The following is a 22,747-nucleotide window of genomic DNA, read 5'->3' on the forward strand; positions in this document are numbered from 1 at the left end:
CTGTTTGAGAATCAGTTTTTGGGTGCACCACAGAATGGGGAACTCCTTTGGAAGACAGGCAATGTTCAGTGAAACTCCTTGAATAAATATGCTTTGGAAGTTAAACTGACACTGAGTACTGAAAGGTCAAGTATGGAATAAATTAATTCTGTAATTGATAACAAGCGACTTCCAGCTCTGGCAAATTATGTACTTAAAACAAATTATTAATATTTGTTTGTTTTCTGAACTAAGTTTCTGTGATTTTATCCTCAGATGAAAAGGACCAAAGAATTTAAGATTTTGCCCTGAAGTTAAAGGATGTGGGTGTTTTGACCCAGCAGCTTCTGGTTTGTTGAAGTGAGTTTTTGGAGTGTTCTGAGAATTTTGCATAAGGAATATTTATATTTCTTTATCTCTAAGCTCAGTGTTTGTTTGTTGTTAATGTAATCTAGAATGAACTCTTATAGTAAATGCTGATGTTGTTTAGAAGAAGCATAAATCAACCATTGATATCCTCACAGCTCCAACAACTTCAAACCCCTCACTAAAGCAGAGCTGAAGACAGAATAAAGTTTCACAATACACAGAGTGGTAGTAATGTGCTTTTCTCTTTTCTATTTATTTGCAAATGTTGTCTCAGCTGGGAGCAAAAGGGAAATATTTGGAATTCTGATTTGATTAGCATGCTGCTCTTGGTCCACCAAAGATGTGAGATGCCCATGGCTGCACACTGCAGTCTCCTTGGATAGCAAACACAGCAGCAGGAAAACAATTCCCTGGTATTCCTACAGAACTCCCTGCAAGAGGATTGCCTGACAAGGGCTTTTCAATCTGATAAGGCTATGGAAGGGCTCTTTAGAGCCTCCTGATTAAATGAATTGTCTCCTCAAGTAACTGATGCCACTGAATCAGCTTCCAGCTCCATGGTGAATGCCTGATTCTGCTTACTGGGTTGTTGCAGGGCTCTTAGAGGGGGCATACCTGTGAGTGTAATTTAATGTCAGTTGGGCAGTGACTGCTCCATTCCCCTGAAAAATGCCAGGGCTGCCCTAACAAGGTAAATGGCTTGACTATGAATATTCATAGTCATACTTTTGCTTTTGTTAAATAGTATCAAGTACCCAGCAGCTTTCTGATTCTGTCTAAACAAATTCTGGCAGCTTCAACGTCAGCTTCTCTTTGACCCTTGGATGGCATCACCCAAAGATAAAGCAATGGGCTAAATGACTTGGGAGCTTTTAGAACAGTGTTCAGAGAAGCAACTTCCACTGCAAAGCAGAAGAGGCATAAATAATTTAAAGACAGTGCTTTTACTCAACTATTCCTCTTTGCTTACAAAGAAAGTCTTGGAATTTCAGGCATGAAAATAAACATACTGATGTGAATGGTCATGCCACCCAATGTAAAACAAGTTAAAGCATAGAGGATGTAACTTTCCTTAACTTGAAAGTTGTATAATGGGACAACATTTACAAAATGTCTTTTCAGTTGCCATGCTGATAACTAGAGATGCAACTTCAAATGCTGGGAAGAATGAGGGATGAAATACTCTCTGTTTTCTAGACCATGAGAAAAATTTTGAGCAAGATTGAAAAGTTACACCCTAGAGACAACATTGAAGCCTGGGCCATTCTTGCTGTGTGCATATACATAACACCATCAAAAGCTGCCAGCTTTGCCCCAAAAAGGAAATGAACCTCTGGTATGTTACAGAGCAGACAGGAGTGAAACAACCCTTTGATTTAGCCCCAGCCGGCAAAATGTGAATCTAGATATTACAGTCATTTTGTTACTCTGCTTTAAAGGTACTGAATTGTGTTGCAGTGCATTATATTTCATCTGTTAATCTCAAACTGCCCCAAGAATGGCTCAGTGTGTCAGGAGGCTTTCCTGGTGCTTCAGATCTGAGTCATCAACTGGCTTACAGAAGACAAAGGTAACTAATCAATTCATTTCTCCTATGACATGAGCTTTTAGGTTTGTGTGGCTAAGGTATCTTGAAGCTTTCATTATTAGTTTACCCTTTAAAAAGTGATTTCTACAAATAAATTTCAAATGTCCAATATATTTTATTGTCTGGAATCAGAGTACAGAAGGAAGGGCTGAGAAAAGCGATTTGGCATCATTCCTTATTGGAAAGAAAATGAAGGAAAAAACTCCTTTAAGAAGAGAGAGAATGAAAAGAAAGCAGGGGAAAAATATCAGGATCTAATTTATAGACACTCCCCCAAAAGGTCATGGGAGGCAATGGAAGGAATGAAACTGGTGATGGAAATCAGCATCAGAGGCAAACATCCCAAAAATGCAATCTTCAAAAAAGCAGCAGGCAATCAGGCAGGGGTGCTGTGAGAATCCACAAAGCTCACGTCAGCACTAACCTACAGCAGCCACCACCAGTCCCTGTCACACCCAGGCAACAGCCCTGCTTCCAGGGAGCTGCACTCAGGGGTCACAAACTTGCACATAACACCAAGAGGCCACCTAAAAAGAGAACATCCTGGCACCCATTTTCCCCAGTCCCAGGCTGGGATGCAGTGACTCAGTGCATTGTCCACATGCAAGGCATGGTGAGAGCCTGAGAACTAATTTCCTTGAACCAAGTGAAATGATGCTGAAAAAATAATGCTCAGGCATAAAAATAGAGGGATCAGAAAACAGAACAAATCTAAATCTTAAATTTATATGTATTGTTGGCACTAATTGCTAAAATTACTCTTTGTTACCAGTTTTGGAAATAGTTCTTACTCTTGCCGCATTAACAAAAGAAGGAACAAAGAGAAAACTACAGTGCTGCTGGCTGAACTAAGGCAAAGCAAAGCTGTTAAATCACAGCTTACAAATACACACAGGGGCTCATATTTTAGTTCAACATTTTGGACTTAAGCTGACCTTTGCTTAAAAATACTGTGTGGAATAAATTCTGTACTTGATTTTTTTCTGTTGCACAAGTAGCCTTAAAGCCTCTCCATTTCCTGCCCACCAATGGAATTGGAACAAGACCCAGAGTTTTGGCTATCCCGGCTTTTCTATTTCAAACCTGGTAACTTGAAGTTGAGGTATTACTCTAAGAATAGAAATAATTTCTCCCTCTGTCTTATTTTGGTTGTTCTGGGACACATTCTGCCCTGTATTAATAAGAGTTTAAAAATAAGTGTAGTCAAACATAAAAATATTTTTGTGAGAAGAAAGTGCACGTTTCTTTTACAGAGAATGTGAATAATAGTGTCCTTTAGAAAACAAATAAGTTCAGAGGTGTAGAGGGGTAAATATTTTTCCTTGCGTTAATTCCCTATTTCGGTTTCCCAGCCAGGCCTGCTCCAGAATTAAAGCTTTAGCCTCCATCTTTTACTGCAGAATATAAAAATATAAAGGTAGTATAGAAAGTAATCTTACTGCCTAAAGAGTTGCAGCTGGGTTAATTACTAAAGATTAGGAGCTGGCCTGACTTTAACAGGCCACAGCTGTAGCCAATAACAAGAAGAGTGCTATAAAAGAGTGGGTTGGTTGGTTGGTTGGTGGGAATGGGAGTCAGCTGGTTGCTCTGAGGAGAAGAAAGAGTCAGTGCTTAGAGGAGCTGCCTGTGAGCAAAATCAAGAAAGTATAAAACTCGAGCAATATGGAACTCTTGCTATGTATGACAACATCTAATGATAACTTTGAGCTAATTTCTTTTTGTGTGACTTATCTGCATGGACCTTATTAAAGCCTTCAGGCACCCTATGGATAAAGTTTGGAAGAACTTCCCAAGACTCCATCCCTTTGGCACAGCAGACCAGGGAAAAGTGCTGGAGTGCACCAGCAGGGAAGGAGGCAGAAGGGGGCCCTTCAATATGAAAACCAGGAATACTTAAACAATATTTTCCTTCCTATGCTTAGTATGATGGGAATGTAGCAGACAACAGTGAGGATAATCCTGGTTGGGTAATGCTGGCTTTGATTCTGGCTCACCTGCTGGGTGGAGGATGCCTGGAGCTGCTCTGAGCACAGCTCTGTCGAGCAGGGTGCTGGAGGCAGCTGGGGTCAGGGCTCCCCTGTGCTTTGTGGCACTGCTCAAGAGTAATCCTGCCAGTGCCTTTCTGTGCCCAGGTTAGGAGTTCCTGCCAGGCCCCCGGGGGCATCCGTGCCCTTGTGTTTGCTGACCCAGCTGAAAGTTGGCTCTGCAGGGAAAACCATGGGGAATGCTGGAGCAGACGTGAGCCAGGAGAGTGGCTCGCAGAGAGGAGCCATGAGCCCTCTGCTCAGCTGGGCTCAGTTTCACTTTGGCCCAAGCAAATCCACAGATGGGTCTCACTGTCAGACCAGGGAGAGCAGCACCATGGCTTAGGGGTTCTGTGTTTCTCACACAGTTTCTCACCCACAGGATTTATTTTACCGGTACCAGGGGGTACAACAGCCAGGATCCAGGTGCCCAAGGATGGGTATCCCTCAGGAGACATGGCGTGGTGCAGCTTCTGGAAACCTCGGGGGCATTGAGGGACCATAGAGTTCAGCACCGGTGTTGACAGTGTGCAAGGAATTAATGGAAGAAGGTACATGAACACCACACACAGAGTCATGTTTTGGTTTTCCCTACCATGCTACTGAAGGCTGGAGGATGCACGCCTGAGTGATTTTAAAGAATTCTGTATGTTTTATCATGTCTGGGCGATGCTGAAGAAATGTGTTTACTTATCCTATTTGGCTACACCTGGCAGTCAAGTCACGGCCACATGTGTTCAAAAAACCCTGAAAATTCACTTTTTATCTGGTTTCGGGGGCCAGCTTTCTTCACCTGCTTCGGAGGGCACAATTAACGGGCGGGAAAACGAACAGCCCGTTACCGGGCGGCTCGGCCAACAAACGCCTCCGGTGCCTCGCAGTTAGGCGCTGCGCGGACACGGGCGAGCGGCAGGTGCCGCGGGCGCGCAGGCGCTCGCTCCGCCAGCCGCTGCCGGGCGGGCACCACCCCTTCTCCCGACATAACGGGCACCCAACCGCGCCGGGGGCAGGATCCATCGGCGACACTCCAATTCGGGAGCCGTGTGCCCGCCAGCCCCGCAAGGTACCGGCCCCGGCCACGCCCGCGGCCCCCGCGCACATCTGGCGGCTCCAGCTGTGCCCGCGCCTGCGCGCGCCGCGGATGGGCGGGCGCGGCTCCCCGCACACACACACGGGGCGGCACCGCCCCTCGCCATTGGCGGAGCGGCGCCTCGGTCCCGCCCCCGCGGGGGGCGGACGGCCCCGCCATTGGCCGCGCGGGCCGGCGGCGCCTCTCGGTTGGCTGCGGCGGCGCCGTGGGCGGGGCCGCGCCTTCGCCGTGAGGTGCGGGAGGGCCCCGGCTGCCGCCGCCGCCGCCGGTTCCGGGTCCGCGGGGGAGAAGCCGCGGAGGGCGATGGCGTAAGTGCGGGGGGGAGCCGGGACCGGGCTGCGCTCCGCTCCCCACCGGGATGGGCCCGGCGCGCAGGGCTCGGCCCCGCCGCTCGCCGTGGGCCTGCCGGGAACACGCAGCCGCCCCCGCGCCGGGAGGAGCCGCGGTTCGGCGCGGGGCTCCGCCGGGCCGGGACGGGAGGAGGCCCGGGTGCCTGTCCTTCCGTCTCGCAGGGCCGTGTGGTGACCCCGGGGGCCGGTCCCGCCGTGGTGCCGGCCGCCCCGCGGGGGAGCGATGCCGGGAGAAGCCCCTCCGGTGTCGGGAATTCGGTGTTTCCCCTTTGGCGGGCGGTAACGCCGTGCTGAACGGCTGTAAGGCCGGGGGCGGGAGCTCACAGCCTCCGGTTGTGTCTGGCCTGCGAGGGAAGTTTCCCTGTGCTGGTCCCTGGGCGGTGGAAGGCGATGTCTGCCGGTGCCTCTGGTCCTGAGAGGGTTTAGCACACGCACGGTGATTTAACACGACGTGCACCTGCTTTTTGGTGTGTCTGAAGCTGTAGTGGTGATGATACGTAACGACGTTATGATAAGGTGCTTGCACTTTGCGTTATCAATAAAAAACCCGATACAGTTACCAATGTAACGTGTGCATAACAGATATAATACATAATATAACACTGATACGGGGGAGGTGTGTTTTGGAGGTAGTCATGTAGCAAATATCCCAATCACAAGCTCTTTTTGCTCTGGTTTCCCATCCTAAGATCCATCTCCACAGCAGCCTTCGCTCAACTTTGTGAAAACTTCCCAAATTGACAGTTTGCTGCGATGTGTAACTTTCTCAGGTTTAATATACAAAAGGCCACAGTTGTTGCCATGTGAGTTCTTCTGTTGTGTCACTTAATCCAGTAATTCTGCTTTTCTGGCTTGTTCTTTTTATTGCAGCCGTGCAGGGTTTCCCTCCCCTGCTTTTTATGTGCAGTGAGCAGCTAAACAGTGGGGCCAGACATTTTGAAACTGAGAAGAAAAACTGGAGGGGGAGGAGGGAGTATTCCTCTTGTTTGTTAAAGTGTGTTAATAGGTTACTCAAACAGCCATTGATAAAACCAGTATTGATTGTCCGCTTAGGCAGTTGGCTCCGAATGGACGATCGGGGATGTTTGTTTAGGGCCATGGCCGGAATTTGCACATTCTGGCAGTGATCATGAGTAGCTTTTGCTCCTCGTGGATCGTCTGGGCTCGTTGTCTGGAGGTATGGACACATTTAAGGGGATCTTAGCCTTGTTTGTGGCGTGCTGAAGTCACTCACCCTTTTGGGAATGCTGTTAGGGAGCTTTGGCATGTGAAATGTGCATCAGCTGCTGTTTGGCGATTGCTCTTTTGCACCATTTCATCCTGGGGGAAATAGGCAAGAGGTTAGTTAATGCTTTTGCTTAGCAGTGAGCAGAGTTCTCACATGTTCCTGTGACGTGTAGTAGCTTCTCCTGTCGCTGCTTATCTCCTCGCATAACTTATTCTAGCACTTGTTGCTGCACCCAAATCTTTGTGGGGACTCCAGGCTGGGGTGAAGATACAGGCAGTTCCCTTAAGGATGATGCTGCATGTAGCTACAAGACTGACTCTTGGTGTGATTTATGGCAAAGACTTCCTCTTTCTCCAAATTGTGGTGATGTATCAAAAGAGAAATTTAGAGGAAGTATGCTTTTGGAAGAATTCATAGGTGTGGAGTAGATGGCTTAGTTTCATAGAGTATTTCAAAGGTACAGTGCTGTACTCAAATTGAAAAAGGGAGAAAAAAGTTATTGCCTTGTTAAAACCAACCACAAAGGCCCCAAAGGCAATATTTTTATTTTTCCCTCTAAGTTGAGGAGTGTACATGAGGGAAATTCTTATTTATTTCTACTGCTGTAAGCCTGTAGGTTCTTCTGTTTGTGGGTTTTGGGGTTTCTTTTTTTTTTTGTTTTGTCCTTTTTTTTTTTCCTCTGCAGCATCAAAGCTTGGCAATGTAAGCAGGAAAAGAGCCAGCTCCCCTGAAGAAGTCTGGGAGGCAAGGTTAAGAAGTATATTTTTAATTTTAAACAGTTAAATGAAAAATCATCCCAATTCAAGCAGGTATTCCTAGGCTAGCAGTGGCAGTACTGTGTGTTAGCGTGAGTTTGTCTTTGATCTCTTTCCTGGGAAAACTCATGTCATTTACTATTAAAAATAGAAAAATAAAAGCTACCACTTGTGCTGTGAAACTCAACTTCATTGGGCAGGCTATTGTGAGAATGATTTTTATCTTGTATCTTACCGTTCCTTTGAGTATGCTTTATTTTGATTTAATGAATTTTGAAGTAGACCTGTTATTTGCTGAGCTACTGTAGTGCAAATTGTGTTTGGCTAAGGCTGTCCACACACCGGCTCGACCAGGTGTGGCTCTGCTGGGCTCTGCTTTCAGCGAAGCTGCTTCTGCTGGGGCTGTAGCAGGATTTCATTAGCATAATTAAAGCTCTAGTTTATTTTGTTTACGGTTTACCGCTAGTGGGACTTCAGGCACGGGCAGGGAGGGAAGTAGACCTGATTGTTTGCTGTTTTCTTAAAAAAAGCTCAGAGCTCATTTCTTTTGGGTACCAGGTATGAGAGCAATGCAATTTGCCCTGTGGCAGAATTGCTCTGTGGGTGCTGTCCCTTCACTTAGTTTTTTGTCCGTTTTGTGGGTGTTTTTGGTTTTTTTTGAGAGCAACTCTCCTTTTCTTCCTTCCTCTTTCCTTTGCTTGCTGACTGAAGAGCAGCCGAGTTTCCTAAGCTGTGCTGGGATCGGTTTGAAGTGTTTGACCTAGCTGGAGAGTTTTGGGATGGGTGCCAAGGTTGGCAGCTTTTTGTTTTGTGAGAAGTGTTTAATGTGCCTCTGGGTGCTGACAGTGTGAGAATATCCTGAGAGGAGAACTGTGTCCGTGTTTATGAGCCTCCTTTATGTTATCATGTACTTATCTAAACCTCTCATTTCACAGCAGATGTGCTGGAGACCCTTTGAAAGGCAGTGATGGAGTGGGTAATGCCAAAAATACCTTTTCTTTCCTTTAAAGAGCTGCCTTAGGTATGGCTTCTTGTTTGAGATGAGGCATCCAGGCATGTCATCTACATGCATTTATTGACACCAGGGGGATTTAATGTGTCACTTTGGGTGTAATTGGAACTCCACTGATTAGTAATTGCTGTGGAAGTTGGGAGTATCCTTGGAATGGCAGCTAACCTCTAATAACACCAATTAACATGTATTTGATAAGCACTTGATTTTGTGTAGATCTGAAGGATATGTCTGGCAAATTTAAACTCCTGGTTTATTCCCCCTGAGAATTCCAGCAGTAATAACAGAATTGGCATGTCCTTTATTTCCCTACCCACTTCATGACCATATAAAAGTATTTCTTCTCAATATAAAATGGCAGTTTTTCCCCCACTTCTAGATACCCCTTTTATTCAGCTGTCTCTCTCTGACATGCCAAGAAAATGACTTTACAAAGGATGTGGTAAAGAGACATTTCTTGTTCTTTCTCCTCTTCTTGCCTAGCTCAAGACCTGCATCACCCTAATGTTCCCAGGCACTGAGTAAAACATTTGTTGCCTTTTTGCTCAGCTGTAGGTGCAGGACAGACCTTTTCCAGGTGGGTGCAGCTGTTCCTACCAAGTGGCTGCACTCTGGTCACTGAATGTCTGGTTTCTCTCCTGCTAGCCCTTGCATATATGCATGCCTCCTGTAAATATTTCATGACTTAGCTCAAGCAGAGGTTTGTTCTTGGTGTTGAGTTAATTTGCCAGGCTGAGGTTAAAATGAGTTTACTTATCTGATGTGATTGGGATGAGTTTATAAAGATTAGGAGCAGCTGCTTTTGAGTATTTGGCATTTTAGGGATGGAATATTTGCGGTGAAAATTGGTTTGGACTTGTAACACAGGGAGCAGGCTGAAAATGAAGTGCATCCCCTCAGGATTATAACTTCCCTTGCCTCTTTTCAGTGCTGTGGAGAATGGATTATGTGTGACACAAGTAATTAAAATTCACTTTTTAAAGTCTGTTAAGTATATATTTTTGCTATAAAGACAGCCTGGCTGACCATGAGGTGCAGCTTCACAGTAAAATCAAGCCCTCATATCTTTAAGGCAGTCCAGTGCCTGCCTTGAGCCTGCTGAGTGCTCCAAACGTGCACAACCTGAAAAGCAGTCCTCTGGTATTTCAGTTTGGGCATCATAAATGAGGGATTTGGCCTTTATCTCTCCTTGCTTCAGATACTCATTTGGAGAGAGACAACTACATGATGCCCCAAAGGACTGCTGTGAAGATAAAATATGAGTATCGGTGTTCTGTCACCTCAGTGCCACAGAATATTTCTTTTATTCTGTCCTCTTCCCAGGAGAGAGCTAATACATTTTGTAGCTGTTAACGTGGTGTGTGGTAAATGAGAGGCACAAGTGACATAATGAATAGTGAAAATGTGTTTAAACAATAAGGCAAGGGGGAAGGCAAATAAATCCAAACACTTATCATGGTCTCAGACTATATTTCAGCATGCCGACTGAGCTGTTCATCACAGAACAGCACAGACCTTGAGAAAAGATGCTAAATAAATGCAGAGAAACAAATGTGAACTTCTGGGTTTCTGTTCCTCTTTGTTACCTTTTCTTTTGTGTATTTGCATGGTTGGCAAGAGTCAGCTTCACGCCCTCGGGTCTTGTCATTCCAAGGGCAGTTCCTTGTAGGGTTGGCTTCAGAGAGTTCAGTAGGCAGCATGACAGAGCATTCCAGCCTCAGCAGCCTATGGATCACTGTTCCTGGGGAGTGCAGCAGTTTGCTCTGATGGCAGAGCTGAGTTTGCACACAGGAGTAAATGTGAGTGCAGCAGGGTGTGGGCAGTGAGAGGCTGCAGGACTCCCAGCTGTGGTTACAGTGTATGGCCCAGGCTGCAAGGCCCAGGGTTTAAACCAATGGTTACAGTGTATAGGGGCTGGGAGGTGCAAAGGAATGCTGGTTACTCTAAGTAGCAAATACGTGTTGTGAAAAGATGGCATTTCTTCCTCTAAGTTATCCTGAGAGGAAAATTGTGTCAGTTCTAAGTTACCATAAGTTATCCTGATGGTGCAGATCCTGCCCCTTCATCCCCTGGACCTTATAAATGCACAGGGATGTTATGAGCACTGTGCACTCCTTAAGTCTGTGCTTTTTACTATAGTAATTAATAATCCTAAATGGATTAAACACCTGATTGCTCTGAGAGGTGTGTTGAGAGCTCACATCCAGTGTAGGTTTTGCTACTGGCTGACTTGGGGTGCTTACACTTTTATTGCCAGCATCCTCCCTCCAGGAACTTGATCAAGGGCAGAGACTGCCCTAATGAAAGAAAAAAACCCAAATCAGAGGGCTGGGGTGTTAAAGGATCCTCTTTGAAGCTCAAATATGTTGTATTGACACATGCTGAGTGATGGGGGATTCCTGCATTTATTTGCATGCAGGTAGGAAATACATCCCAGAAAATAATTGAAAGTATGTCTGTCCAGTTTATGGTTATGGATAGTGATGACAAAAAAAAAAAAAAAAAAGAGATGAACACTGTCTTTATTTAAGTAGCTAAGTATCAAGATTCAATAGTTTCAGTCTCCAGGTTGTCTTGCCACTGTCCTATTTAATGATTTTTAGTCATGTTTCAGTATAATGTCATTTTGGGTGATAATTTCTTGCTTCCCTGATGAGATTAAATATTGGTGGTTGAGGCAATAGGTAGACAGTCCTTACCTACTGACAACATTTCCATGGTGATCTGGGTCACAACAGAGTGACACTGTTGTCCTTAGGTGAGAAAGGGAGAGGTCATGTCCTTGCATCCTTTTATGCTGCAAGTGTTGATTTGGCTTTTTCTCTTTACCCTGTGATTCAGGGGTTAAAGGCTCTGGAGGCTGCCTGCAGAGGCATCATCTGCTCCATCTACAAACTGACATGTGGCTTTTTTATCAGAGTACTGTGGATGTCTTAAAGCAAATCACAGTGCCATTATGTGATTTCATTTGCTCTTCTGAGGCCCCTTCTGAAACAATGGCTCCTTTCTTAGTCTGTGTGCATTTGTGTGATGTTTATTCCTCTTATTCCTCCTCCTTATAGGGCAGTAAGTTGGTAGCTTTTTTATCATCCCTGCTGGAAACTGGTGTTGGTTCATTGTGTTTCTTTGTTGTTTCTTTTTTTTATTGTTTGCTGCTTTGATGCTATTTCCTCCCCATTCTGTGTCTTCTTGCAGAAGGGGTAATGAACAAATGATTAACCCTTATTCTTGGGACTGTACTGCTATAGTTGTTCTAAACACAGGCTGTTGGTTCAGGTACAGCAGGAGAAACAAGTGCATTAAAGGCAGTTTCCCCCCCAACTTCTTCCAGTTAAAATGATAAGAGTAGTTTGAGTATTAAAGGGTAAAAACAGATGAATTGCTACATTTGCTGCTAACATTTGCAAATACTAATTATTCAAAGCTGTTAGGCTGAAAAATTAAGGACTCATCAATATTAGTTTTATGTCCTACAGCCCTTGATGGAGAAACCCATCAAGACTTCATAACAAAAGGGAATAAGGTCTACTTATATTTTTTGAGGGTGAATACTGTCAGGAGGACAGGCTGCCAGGAGCTGGAAGGTGTTAGAAAATAAAAAAAACCAAAAAGAAGTAGAATCAATGCTTCTTTTTCTATAAGAAGATGTGACATATAACATCCAAAGGAGAAGACTGCAAATGAAACCAATGCCACAAAAATACTGCTGTGTAATTACAGATGTTGCTGAGCTGAGCAACTCCCTGCTAATCACATTTAATTAATATAAACCCAGTTGCAAGGTGATTTTTGGGTGATTTGAAGAAATCAAAGATGTAAGGTGTAAGATCCAAAGGACTGGTTTTCTGTTCTCTATGACAGATCAACCAGACAGTCAGTTTTAACAGAATGATGCAAACCCATCCTTAAAGAGAATTATGGACACAGCAGATCAGGAGGTTTTGGGAATTTTCTGTAACTCCTGGAAGTGTCTCCTTTGGCCTTTCTTTCTGCAAGGGCAGGGGTTTAGTCTCATGTTACAGTTTTGCATGTTAGTGAGCTTAATACAGCCTCATTTTTACTTGTATGTTCAGTTGCCTTTTGACTTACTGCTGTGCCACAGTAGTTTTAGACATTTATTTGCTTTTGTATGCTGTACAGGGCATCCAGGGTACTAAATTTGGAGGGCATATTTTGGTGTTTTGTTGGTATGTAGTTTGTTTGGGGCAGTCTTGTGCCAGGAAACTGTTCCAGCAGAGATGAGTGAAAGTGTTTCTGGAGCTCTGGAGTAGAAGAGGAGGTACCTGAGAATCATGAAGTTGTTATTGAAGGAATAAAACAAGTACATATATATTTGTGTGAAACACACTGCTGGGGATCACTTAAGATGTTACATATTCCATTTATTCCAAACTGTACTGTGCTTGTTATTTATTTTGGTTTTGCAATCTTTTTCTTGTTCTTTCAGTTCTATAGGTGCTGGTGCAAAAACAGTGTAGCAATGGATCAAAGAAAAAATGACAGTTTTGTCCCAAGTATCACACAGCTGGAAGATTTCCTGACAGAACATGACTCCAACGTGGTGTGGCTGTTAGTAGGTAAGGTTAACTCTTCTGTCTTGGTTAAATTTATTCTGTGGTACCACAACAAAGGATTAGCATGAAAGTCAGCCTCAATAACTTCCAGTATGTGCCTACCTGCCATTTCATCTGGTGTAATTTGGAAAGTGATTTAAGGACTATTGTGTTTAATGACACAGCTTCCTGACTAAGTTGTGGGCCGCAATGAGCCTTTAAGCCAAGCTGTCATTCAGTCAGTTATGAGCTAGGTTTGTAAACATGCCTGATTTAGGTATGCTGATTTAGTTTTTCTTTAGCACTAGTGCTATTGCTTATATTGGTGTAGGCATTTTTATTCATCTATAAACAAGTGGCTCAAGGACAGCCAAGTAAATATGAAGTTGTACTCAGGTGCATGTAAGAATACTGAAAGTGTGCAATGAATTCAGACTTTTCCAAAGGTAGGTAATTAGATAATGCCTGCTTTCCAGCCTTGACTCTTGGACTTGGAGTGAGGGGCAACACAGGATCAACAACTTGATTTTTTCACTTTCACTTCTGACAAGTTCAAGTCTATTGGCTATTGACATACTGGAATTATTTTTCTGTAGGCCATATGAAATAAAGGACATAGGTAAATTATTTGAGGGTGCTTACTGTTTATGTTTAACTTCTAGAATGTTGGAATGGAAAGTTTGTATTCAACATAGAGTTCTCAGTATAGTCAAGATGGAAATAGGGGAAGTCACTGGTAGTAGCTCATGGTAAAATGTGGAACAGATGCAAATAGATGTGAAAATTTTGTCTTCAAAAGCTTTGCATTGCTTCCTGTTATAAGGCTGGGATAGAAACACATTGGAATGATGTTTATTAAGGCAATTTCAACCAGCCTTCCCTCCTTTGCTTTTATCTGCTGACCTATGGCATCCTGCTATAAGGGAGCATAAAAAGATATCAGTGTTTGCCTCTCCTGAGTGCTGAAACAGCTAACTACTGCTCTCAGTAAAAGGTGATGAATTCCAGAAATGAACATGCTCCTCAAAGAGCCATTGCTCACTTCTGGAATCATTTCTAAAAATCACATGCAGTAAAACTTCTGAAATGCAATTTCCAAAACCTGGTTTTAGTGCAGAGGCTTTAAAAATCAAGAATATAATTATGAAATTAATGAAGTTTATGGGATTTGCTGAAGGGAAAGGCTACAGTTTGTGGCAGAGGTGAGTCTAGTGCTGAAGGCAATGGATCAGAACTGGAAAGAGCGCTGGTTTCCCAATTTTTCTCAGTGTGTTTCACCTTGAGAGGGCACCTTCTTGACTGCAGCCATCCAGCAGTGCCAAGTTGAACTTTAATCCCAAATTAAACTCTGTGGACCCTCAGAGTGTGAGTCATCCCACCTCTCTCCCTCCCCAGAGAGCACCAGCAGGGAGGAGCTTACTCACCTGAACGTGAGGGAGGTGAGCACTGTCCTTGGAGTGTGCCTGCCCTCAGTGCCAGCTGCAATTTCTTTCCTGGGATGTAGATTCCACCTTCCCTGCTCTTTCCTGTGTGATCACCCACACAGACTTGGTTTGCTTGAGTTTTGGTCACACTGGATCCATTTAGAATAAAATAAAGCAAGAGTGGAAGAACAGATAGATAGGTTTTGTAAATAGTTTTTTTCAGTAATTATCTGAGCTCTCTTCAAAGTTAAGGTTCCTATGTGTTTCTGCACTTTATATTTTTCACCAAAAAAATCCATTTTTAGCATAAATAAAAAATTCTGTTACAAAGTTCAGGTGTTTTCCCTACTCTGCTTTGGGTGAAACAGAATGGTAATTATCAGTAAGGTGAATTAGGACTAGTCCATTCCTTGGCAGTGCCATTCCTTTTGGGTTTGTCCTTCTGGAAGCTTAGAGAACCCTTGTAATTAGAAATAGGTTACTAGCTCTTAATCAACTCAAGTAAAAATGACTTTGGGGACTAGCAGACCTATTTTTTTTAAAAATAAACTTGTTTCTCATTGGATTGCTATTTCCTTTTTTTCCCTATCAAATTCCATGCTTGAACTGTTGAGGTATTTCTGCTAACCCAAGGGCTGGTGCATTTCTCTCAGGAGGCAGTGTTGTAGGAAATGGTTTTGTATATGATAATGTTTCCTGTGATAATATATCAAAGACTAGAAATTTAAGTTACAGCTCACAGTTTGGAGAAGAGTAGGGAAGGTATGTAGCATGACTTTGGTGTTGAGGTTTTTTAGGGTGTTCTGAAATAAATGTCCATGTTGGACAATGCATATTACAATTCAATCTATAAAATCTGACTTGTTAGAATGGTAAGTGGTGTATGAAATAATTGATGCCATCTGCAGGTCCTCTGGAAGGGCAGTTTTTGGTATATTGGGGAATGGAAGAGCAGTGAAGAATCTATATTTTTCTGGACTTCCCCTTTCCCCCTCCATCTCTTCACACCCGTCTCACACCATCTCTCTGAAAACATCCAATAAACTGCCCCATCAGTTTCAATTGTTTTGGAGAGCAGGAAGAACACTGCTAAGCCTCATAGTCCTAATAGGTAAGGTTTTTATCTGGGTCAGTGTACTTAAAAAAATGCTTTAATTCATTGTAATCTTTCAACAGCAACAATATTGTCCTGTGGATGGATTATCTACCTAACTTACTATAATTCCCGGAACATTGGACTCATTCTGACCTTGGTTCTTAACAGATTATATAAACATGGCTACATCCATATTGGTAAGTTATGATTCATGTCATGCCACTCTTTGTCTGCTCCAGTTTGCTAAAATCTTGAAGTAAACTCAAGTTTTCCTTCAAGTGTTCCTTCATTAGTGATTTGAAAACATTCAGTGGATTCAAAGCAGAGACTCAAGCATTAAGTCCCTGTTCTAGCACTGCCTTTGCATTCTAAATAAGCTGTCAGAACAACTAATCACAGGTAAATCCATACTGGGACTATGATATGTAGAATTGATACTGGCTAGAACATTTTGCATCAAAATCCATTAACTTTTTATTAAAATATTTTAAACTTTTTTTCAGTAAAACAGGTCAGTACAAATCACTTGGGCACTCACCCACTTACAAAAATATCTGGTGCTGAGTCACAGAGGGCTGTAGCCCACAACCTCACTGATCACACTTTTAATTTTCTTTCCTTTGCTCCTCTGCCTTCCTCTGTCTGCTTCACAGAATAGCAATGACTTCAGTTCTGGACTTTTTCTGCAACTATACCTCATGAATGTAGTGAAAACTTCAAACCAAAAAATCCCACTCACACTTGGCCTGCCACAGACACCCTTGCAATTCAGTTGGTGATATCCTCAAGAACCTAAGAACTGAATTCCACACCACATTCAAATCCAGCTTTTTGGAAGAGCGAAATAGATGAAATATTTACTGGCTGCTGCACTTGATCTGTAGGCTTTTAATAAAAATTACTCTGTGAAATTGCCATTAAGTAAGGACAGCTGACATGGCTGGCCATATGTGGTATTCTTTATGAACCTCATCAGCAAGTAGAACATAATGTTAATTCCCACCATTTACTGCTTGGTTTCAGTCGTTTAATGTTTATTTTGGTGGTGTTTGGTTTTTTTTTTTTTTTTTTTTTTTTAATTATGGTGTACTTTCTGTGAGTGAGGTGAAAAGCCTTAGCAGAAATCTGGGCTGTTTCATTACCTGCTGGTCTTTTCATACTTATTAATCCTTCTTGCTGCAAACATAATTTGTTGTAATAATTGGACCAAACTCCTTACAGCCATTTAAAATTTTTAAAAACAGTCCATCAGGAATCTTTGTTCCTCTGATTATGGTCTTGCACATAATGTCCTGAAACTCCAAATGTTCAAAACAGCTTTTCTAATTCTTTAGAGACTTGCATGGCACCTGGATGTTTCTGAGTGACTCATGTACCTCAGGGGCTTGGTTGTTTTGTTGGGTGCTGCCAAAACCAGCATCCCTTAGTTGTGTGCTTCGTCTCTTGTATTCTGAATCTCTGACTTGCCTTCAGAAAAGGAACTCAAGATACCCAGTTAACCCATTTCAGGTCATGGAATGCTGTATTCTGTCTGTTCACAAAATCAACAGCTTTAGGGTAATAAGCTTTTTTTTTTTTTTTTTTTCTATGATTAGGTTCCTTTTCATTTTCTGTGCTGTCTGGAAAAATCATGGTGCGTGAAATCTATTTCATCACAGAGGACATGTCCATCAGGTACAGATTTCCAAAGGAATCCTCCTTCTAAATAAGTGTTTTAAATACAGGTCTAAATAGCACAAATGAAAGTGTAGCTTTCCAAATGAGCAGTGTATTTGTAAGTGTTGGACTGTTTCTTTTGGTGCTAGTATTTAACACTCCTACAGACTTGGGAGCTCATTTGCTGCCTTAGCCTTATCATTTGGAAGTGAGTGCTGGATAAGATGGTTGTTGTCCTACCATCTTAGATTTGTCAAATAAACCACTTTGGAGTGTGAAGTTGCTCTCTTAACTTCTGTTTTATTCCAATTTGTTTGGTTTAGAATTCAAGATGGATTTATCATTTTTCGCTGGTGGAAGATGTACAATCCTAAGCAGAAGCAGCATGGTAGGTTTCCCAAAAAGCTTTCAAAGTTGAAATTTACAGATAGCCTACAGAAACACACTTCCTTTGCACAATCATAGGCATGCAATTGCTTTGTTAATATGTACCTGAAGTACTGTGATGCTCAGAAGGTATGGATTTGTTCACTGTTGCAGAGTAGATGCAATAAATACAGGATTCATTATCGAGGACATGAACCCTTCCTGACACAAACCATTAATCTTAATAGTGGCCTTCATTAGCTGCAGTCCAAGCATAATTGTCTCTGTATTGGAGTTGATAACTGTGATGAATAGAGATGTCTCATGTTCTGCAAGTGATTTTAGTTTGAGTTTCAGTGAGTGTTGTGCTTTCAGTATTTTAGCTAAAGTGTTATGGTAGGGGATGTCCTTTAGTATTTGACAAGCCTGTGTCTAGATGACATCTGTGGCTACAGAAGGGAGGAAGTATAAAAAAATTCACTTTTCTTCCTTATCTCTGACTGAAAATGGATAATTAACACAGATGCAAGAGATTAATTCTATCTGCAGAAAACAGAGAGAAAGCATAAGTAGCCTAGGGCTGTGTGCTTAATCATTTATAGGATTAGAATCTTGTTGGATGAGACTCAGGTCCTGCTTCTCTTGACTTTTTGGAGCCATCTCAGCCCTATTGCTTATTCAAGGAGGTCTGGAAATGTCAGCTATCTGCAGCTGAGTACACTAATTGGGAGGGTCATTGAACTTTACAGGGTTTTTTTCCCCACCTCACCTTTGGAAGTGGCTTCTGCTGGTGTGAAGCCTCTCAGAGTTGTCAGCAGGCTCATGGAGCTGTTGCTGTGTCAGTAGAGCTCAGCAGTGGCAGCAGTGCTGAGTAGGGCACAGTTCAAATTCACTGTACAGTAAAAAAGTCATTGAACAAGTGGACCCTAGTCTGAGTTAATTAGATTTTGCCAAGCCTGTTACTGTCCAATGGGTTTTCATAGGATTGTCTTCATCTGCTAGTTAAAACCTATTTCTCTGGTGGCTCAGAGAATGAAAAATGAGTTGAATTTAATGCAGTGGAGATGGTTGCCTGTCCTCTATGGTGGCATTTTTGCTTGGCTTTAATGTTTGCTGCTGGCATTTAAGGCCAGGTGATTAGTGGACAAATAATCCAAATAACCACAGAAGTGAGAGGTGTCCAGGTCTGACAAAAAAAGTGACATGACTAAAATACTCTTGAGGTTTTGTGTATACTTGGGAAATAGAAGTGGTTTAGGAACAAAAGCTGGAGGATTGTGTTGTAGATAGGGCACACCCCAATGACTTGGCTCAGGTGCCGCAGCCCATTAGCAATTTTCACATTGTGAAACAATCTGGTAGTTACTTGTACATAGCCTACATAAATGCTGCTTTGAATAATTTAGTATCATAACATTCAGATTTGCTTTGTCTCTTTTTCCTTACCCCTTTTTGCTTCTTTTCCAAAAGTGTTTTAGCAAACCAAATTGATGTGTGGAGGTCAAACCTTATTTTGTTGTTAGGAAAAAGAGATACATGTCTCTTTAAATCCCCTTTAAATAAATGAATTAGTACATATGATTTCATTTAGTAAATCAAGTCTAATGCTTGCATCCAGGAATTGAAAAATTACATTTATTTGTCTTCTTGATGCTGCTCAGATCTCCTGGGTGAGCAATTGTGTGTCCCAATCTTTGTCCATCTCATTCTTTGCCTGACTTATTGATGCAAGTTAAGGTTGGCAACAAATGGATTTGGTGGTGCTTTTCTGAAAACAGGAAGGAACTGAAGCTGGCTCATTAACTTTTCAGTCTCCTCTTCAAGAAACCTGTGATGTCAATGGGCTCTGGGAACTTACTTTCTATGTATATATATTTTTATAATTATATGGGAATTTCTGGTACTTGAGGTGTGATGGGGGAAAAGTTGGGGCAGTGTTGCAGAGATGTGTGATTTTGAGGGACAGATGAGTTTTTTATCAAATTGGGTGCATTTAATCAAGTACATGTCTCTAAACCTTGGCTCTTGGGCATCTGCATTCCTTCTTTTGACCCTGACCACAAATGTTTGCTCTGTGTTTTAGTTTCTTGTGTTTTGGGAAATGCTGCCTTCAGTTTCTACCCCCTGAGTTACAGCTGGGGGACTGCTGTAATAACCATTGATTCTTTAGCTGCCTGAAGTCTGTTTGACTTAGCAAGACCAGATGAGGTTTTTAGAGCAGCTCAGGTCTCTTGAGTCAATGTGTAATGGGCACTCTTTCAACTGGGTAATTAGGGGGAAGTGGTGCAAGCTTTTCCCTCACATTAACTGCATAATTAGGTCACACTTTCTGAGGCAAAAGTATGTCAAAGTATGTCACAATCAGCTCTCTATATGATCAGCAGATGTTAAAACAGGTTTTAAGGATCAGAGAGCCAAGCTGATATAACAGTTGAAATCTTAAAATTGTGAGAATGTTGACTGATTGCGCAAAATGAGTATGATCTGGTTAGTTCTTCATCTTAATAATTTCTCTGTAAAAGAAAGCTTTTTCCCACTTCAGGCATGGTGTACCAGGGAGCTTGGCTAGAAAACCATTTGTGTTTTGAGATTGAGTTGCTCTCAGTGATATCTGTGCTAAAAAGCAGAAATTTTTGCCGAGGCTTCTGTTCTATGCATCAAGAGAGAGGTTTGTTTGTTTTTATACATGAGACTGAAAAACTTCATTTACCATTTTGTGCAGTTTTTGTCTGGATTTATTTTTGGACAGTGACCTAGGGGTGAAATGCCTTTCAGATTTAATATTTTGTATGCAGCTGTCTTATTTGCCAAGTTTTACTGATTTGCTTAGAAAGCTGTAATTATTTTGTGGAATTTTTTACTGCTTTTTAATATGTACTTCAGCAGCTGTTCAGTACTGTGTGGATTGGTTTTGCAAAATGTGCATTTTTGGGAAACTGTAAATATTCCAAGGGAATGTTGAGATAGAATTAGAAGCTGTTTTCCTACTCTTTGGTTAGATCCAAAGGCAGAAACTCGACTGTATATTATGGTGAATGACTTTGAATTTCACGTGTACAACCGCTCTGAGCTTTATGGACAACTTCAAGAGCTGTTTGGCTTGGATCCCACAATAATTCCAGCAAAGAAAGATGACGAGAGAGCACAAGTGAATGGGAGGCAGAGAACACACACCAATCTTGAAAGGTAAATAATTATTAATTTTGCTGTTTTGTTGATGCTTTGTTCTGCAAAGTGCTGAACTAATTGGGGAATGTTTTGTTAATGTGTGCTCTGGAAGCCAAATGAGGGAAGCACAACTGAGAGAAATTGCACTGACAAGCCTGACAGTCTGAATCTTTTCCCTTTCCTTAGATTTCATAACAGTAATAATTAAAAAACACAGCCAAACAAACCAAGCACTCTTGTTTAATGATCAGAGACAGGCTGAAAAATCTATTTGAAATACAGTGTGGAGAGGAAGCATGTGTTGAAGAGGATTATGCTGGCAGAATAATAATGGTTTTGCTCAGTAGAAGTAACAGCTGCTCAAGACATTGAATAGGCAAAATGTGAGGATCTCTATGGTCTTGTGTACAGCTACACAAACTGTCTTCTGTTAATTCCTCTTTTTGGGATACCCCAGAAAATATGGAGTGGAAATATAAGGAGTTTTATCTGGCTTGTGTGGTGCAGTCAGATGTTCAATAATCAGCCTCTGTTTGGGCAGGACCTCAGCAGGCTGATTTACTGTCAGGAGCAGAGAGGATCCAATGAGAACTGAGTCCTGCCACTGCTGCTGGCCAGTTGCTAAATTTCAGAGTGGGCAGCTGCAGGAGGCTGTGGCACTCCTGAGTTTGAGTAAGGGCTCTGCCTCCCAGCCAGCCTTGCTGTGTTTTTATCTCAAGCCCTTATTGACAGGCACAAGAAGGATTTCTGCCTTTGAGGAGGATGTGTCTTGGGAAATGAAAAATCCCATGCCTCAACAGGAGTATTTAGAACAGGCCAAGATCCTCTGAGGAAGATTTATTTAACTACTGCTCTGAGTTAAACAAGGCATGCTTGTTTCTTAGCTATGTCAGCACCAAGGTGCAGCTCCATGTGCTTCCTGCTGTTCTCTCAGGCTTGGTGCAAGTTATCTTGCACCCTCCTGGGGAAGGAGTGTTCCCCAAGATCTGTGTCCTGAAGACCTCTAGAAGAAAAATTTGCTTGGTCCTTCTGCAGAAAAAGCAAAGTAATAACCCCCCTTTTTTTTTTTCTTTTTTTTTTTTTTTTTGTAAGTGTTAAAGTAAAAACAGAATCTCAAGACCCCTCTTCTTCATGGAGATCACTTATTCCAGTCATTAAAGTCAATGTGAGCACGGTGAGTGTCAAGACCCTTACAAGGAAACTATTTATCAGTATTTGCCATTCATTTTTCTTACACATTCTGTTCAAAGTTTTTCTTTGCATTTATGCTTTTAAAAAAGTTAAAGTTACATCATCAACACTCCTCTGACCAGTCACACATCCTGCTGGTGCTGGTGGAAATACAGCTATGTTCTAATTCTGGGAAATACTCATGCCTTAGTCTTAGTAATGATTTCCAGACTATCACAAGTAATTAAATTGTGAGTGTTGTACACTATGGGATGTGTTGGTTTTAAAGAATCAGGAAGACTGTTATTGAGTTAATAGAAGAAAAAATTCAGAGTGTAACATACAAGCTAATATTTGTAGATATGCACAGATTATGGCCAGGATTTTAGTCCATGTTCTTCATTTGCACATGGCTGGTTCAACTGCATTTTTATAGGTAAAAAATACTTAAATGTAAGAGTTTGAGTGTAATGTAAGAGGTCACTGTAAATAGGTATGTAAGTATAAGAGATGAGTGATTACCAGTGAGTTACTGGGTTTGCTTTTTGATTTAGGGTCGCTTGGCATTTGGGAATCATTATCAGCCACAAACACTTTGCATTAACTTTGATGATGCCTTTTTGACATACACCACAAAACCACCTTCGAGCCACCTTGATCAGTTCATGCACATTGTGAAGGGAAAATTGGAAAATGTTCGAGTCATGCTGGTTCCAAGTCCAAGATATGTTGGTCTTCAAAATGATGAGTAAGTTTGGGGTATTTTTGTATCCATATTATTTTCCTATTTATTTTAAGAACACAAAGAAAAGAATGTTTGATGTGTTTCAATGTGTTTATTTTATTCAGTGTGTTTATTTGTTACTACTCTGAAGGTTTTGGATCTTTGAATAAATTTGATTTATGGAGAAAAGTGCTG

The 22,747-nt window shown here is 42.1% G+C and overlaps 1 protein-coding gene across 9 annotated transcripts in view; it reads left to right on the forward strand.

The window, feature by feature from the left end:
• The first annotated feature begins 5,274 nt into the window (after positions 1 to 5,274).
• BLTP1 (bridge-like lipid transfer protein family member 1) overlaps positions 5,275 to 22,747 on the forward strand; it is an 87,405-nt gene continuing 69,932 nt past the window's right edge. For all 9 annotated transcript variants that reach the window (XM_058023795.1, XM_058023786.1, XM_058023788.1 and 6 more), the window contains exons 1-8: positions 5,275 to 5,358; positions 12,843 to 12,972; positions 15,549 to 15,665; positions 17,064 to 17,142; positions 17,448 to 17,512; positions 20,490 to 20,676; positions 21,751 to 21,832; positions 22,383 to 22,576. In XM_058023795.1, coding sequence (XP_057879778.1) covers positions 12,876 to 12,972; positions 15,549 to 15,665; positions 17,064 to 17,142; positions 17,448 to 17,512; positions 20,490 to 20,676; positions 21,751 to 21,832; positions 22,383 to 22,576 — 821 coding nt within the window. In that variant the 5' untranslated portion in view covers positions 5,275 to 5,358; positions 12,843 to 12,875. The remainder of the gene's footprint in view (positions 5,359 to 12,842; positions 12,973 to 15,548; positions 15,666 to 17,063; positions 17,143 to 17,447; positions 17,513 to 20,489; positions 20,677 to 21,750; positions 21,833 to 22,382; positions 22,577 to 22,747) is intronic.

Source organism: Melospiza georgiana, chromosome 5, assembly GCF_028018845.1.
Source record: "Melospiza georgiana isolate bMelGeo1 chromosome 5, bMelGeo1.pri, whole genome shotgun sequence".
In the NCBI taxonomy this organism is placed as follows: Eukaryota; Metazoa; Chordata; class Aves; order Passeriformes; family Passerellidae; genus Melospiza; species Melospiza georgiana.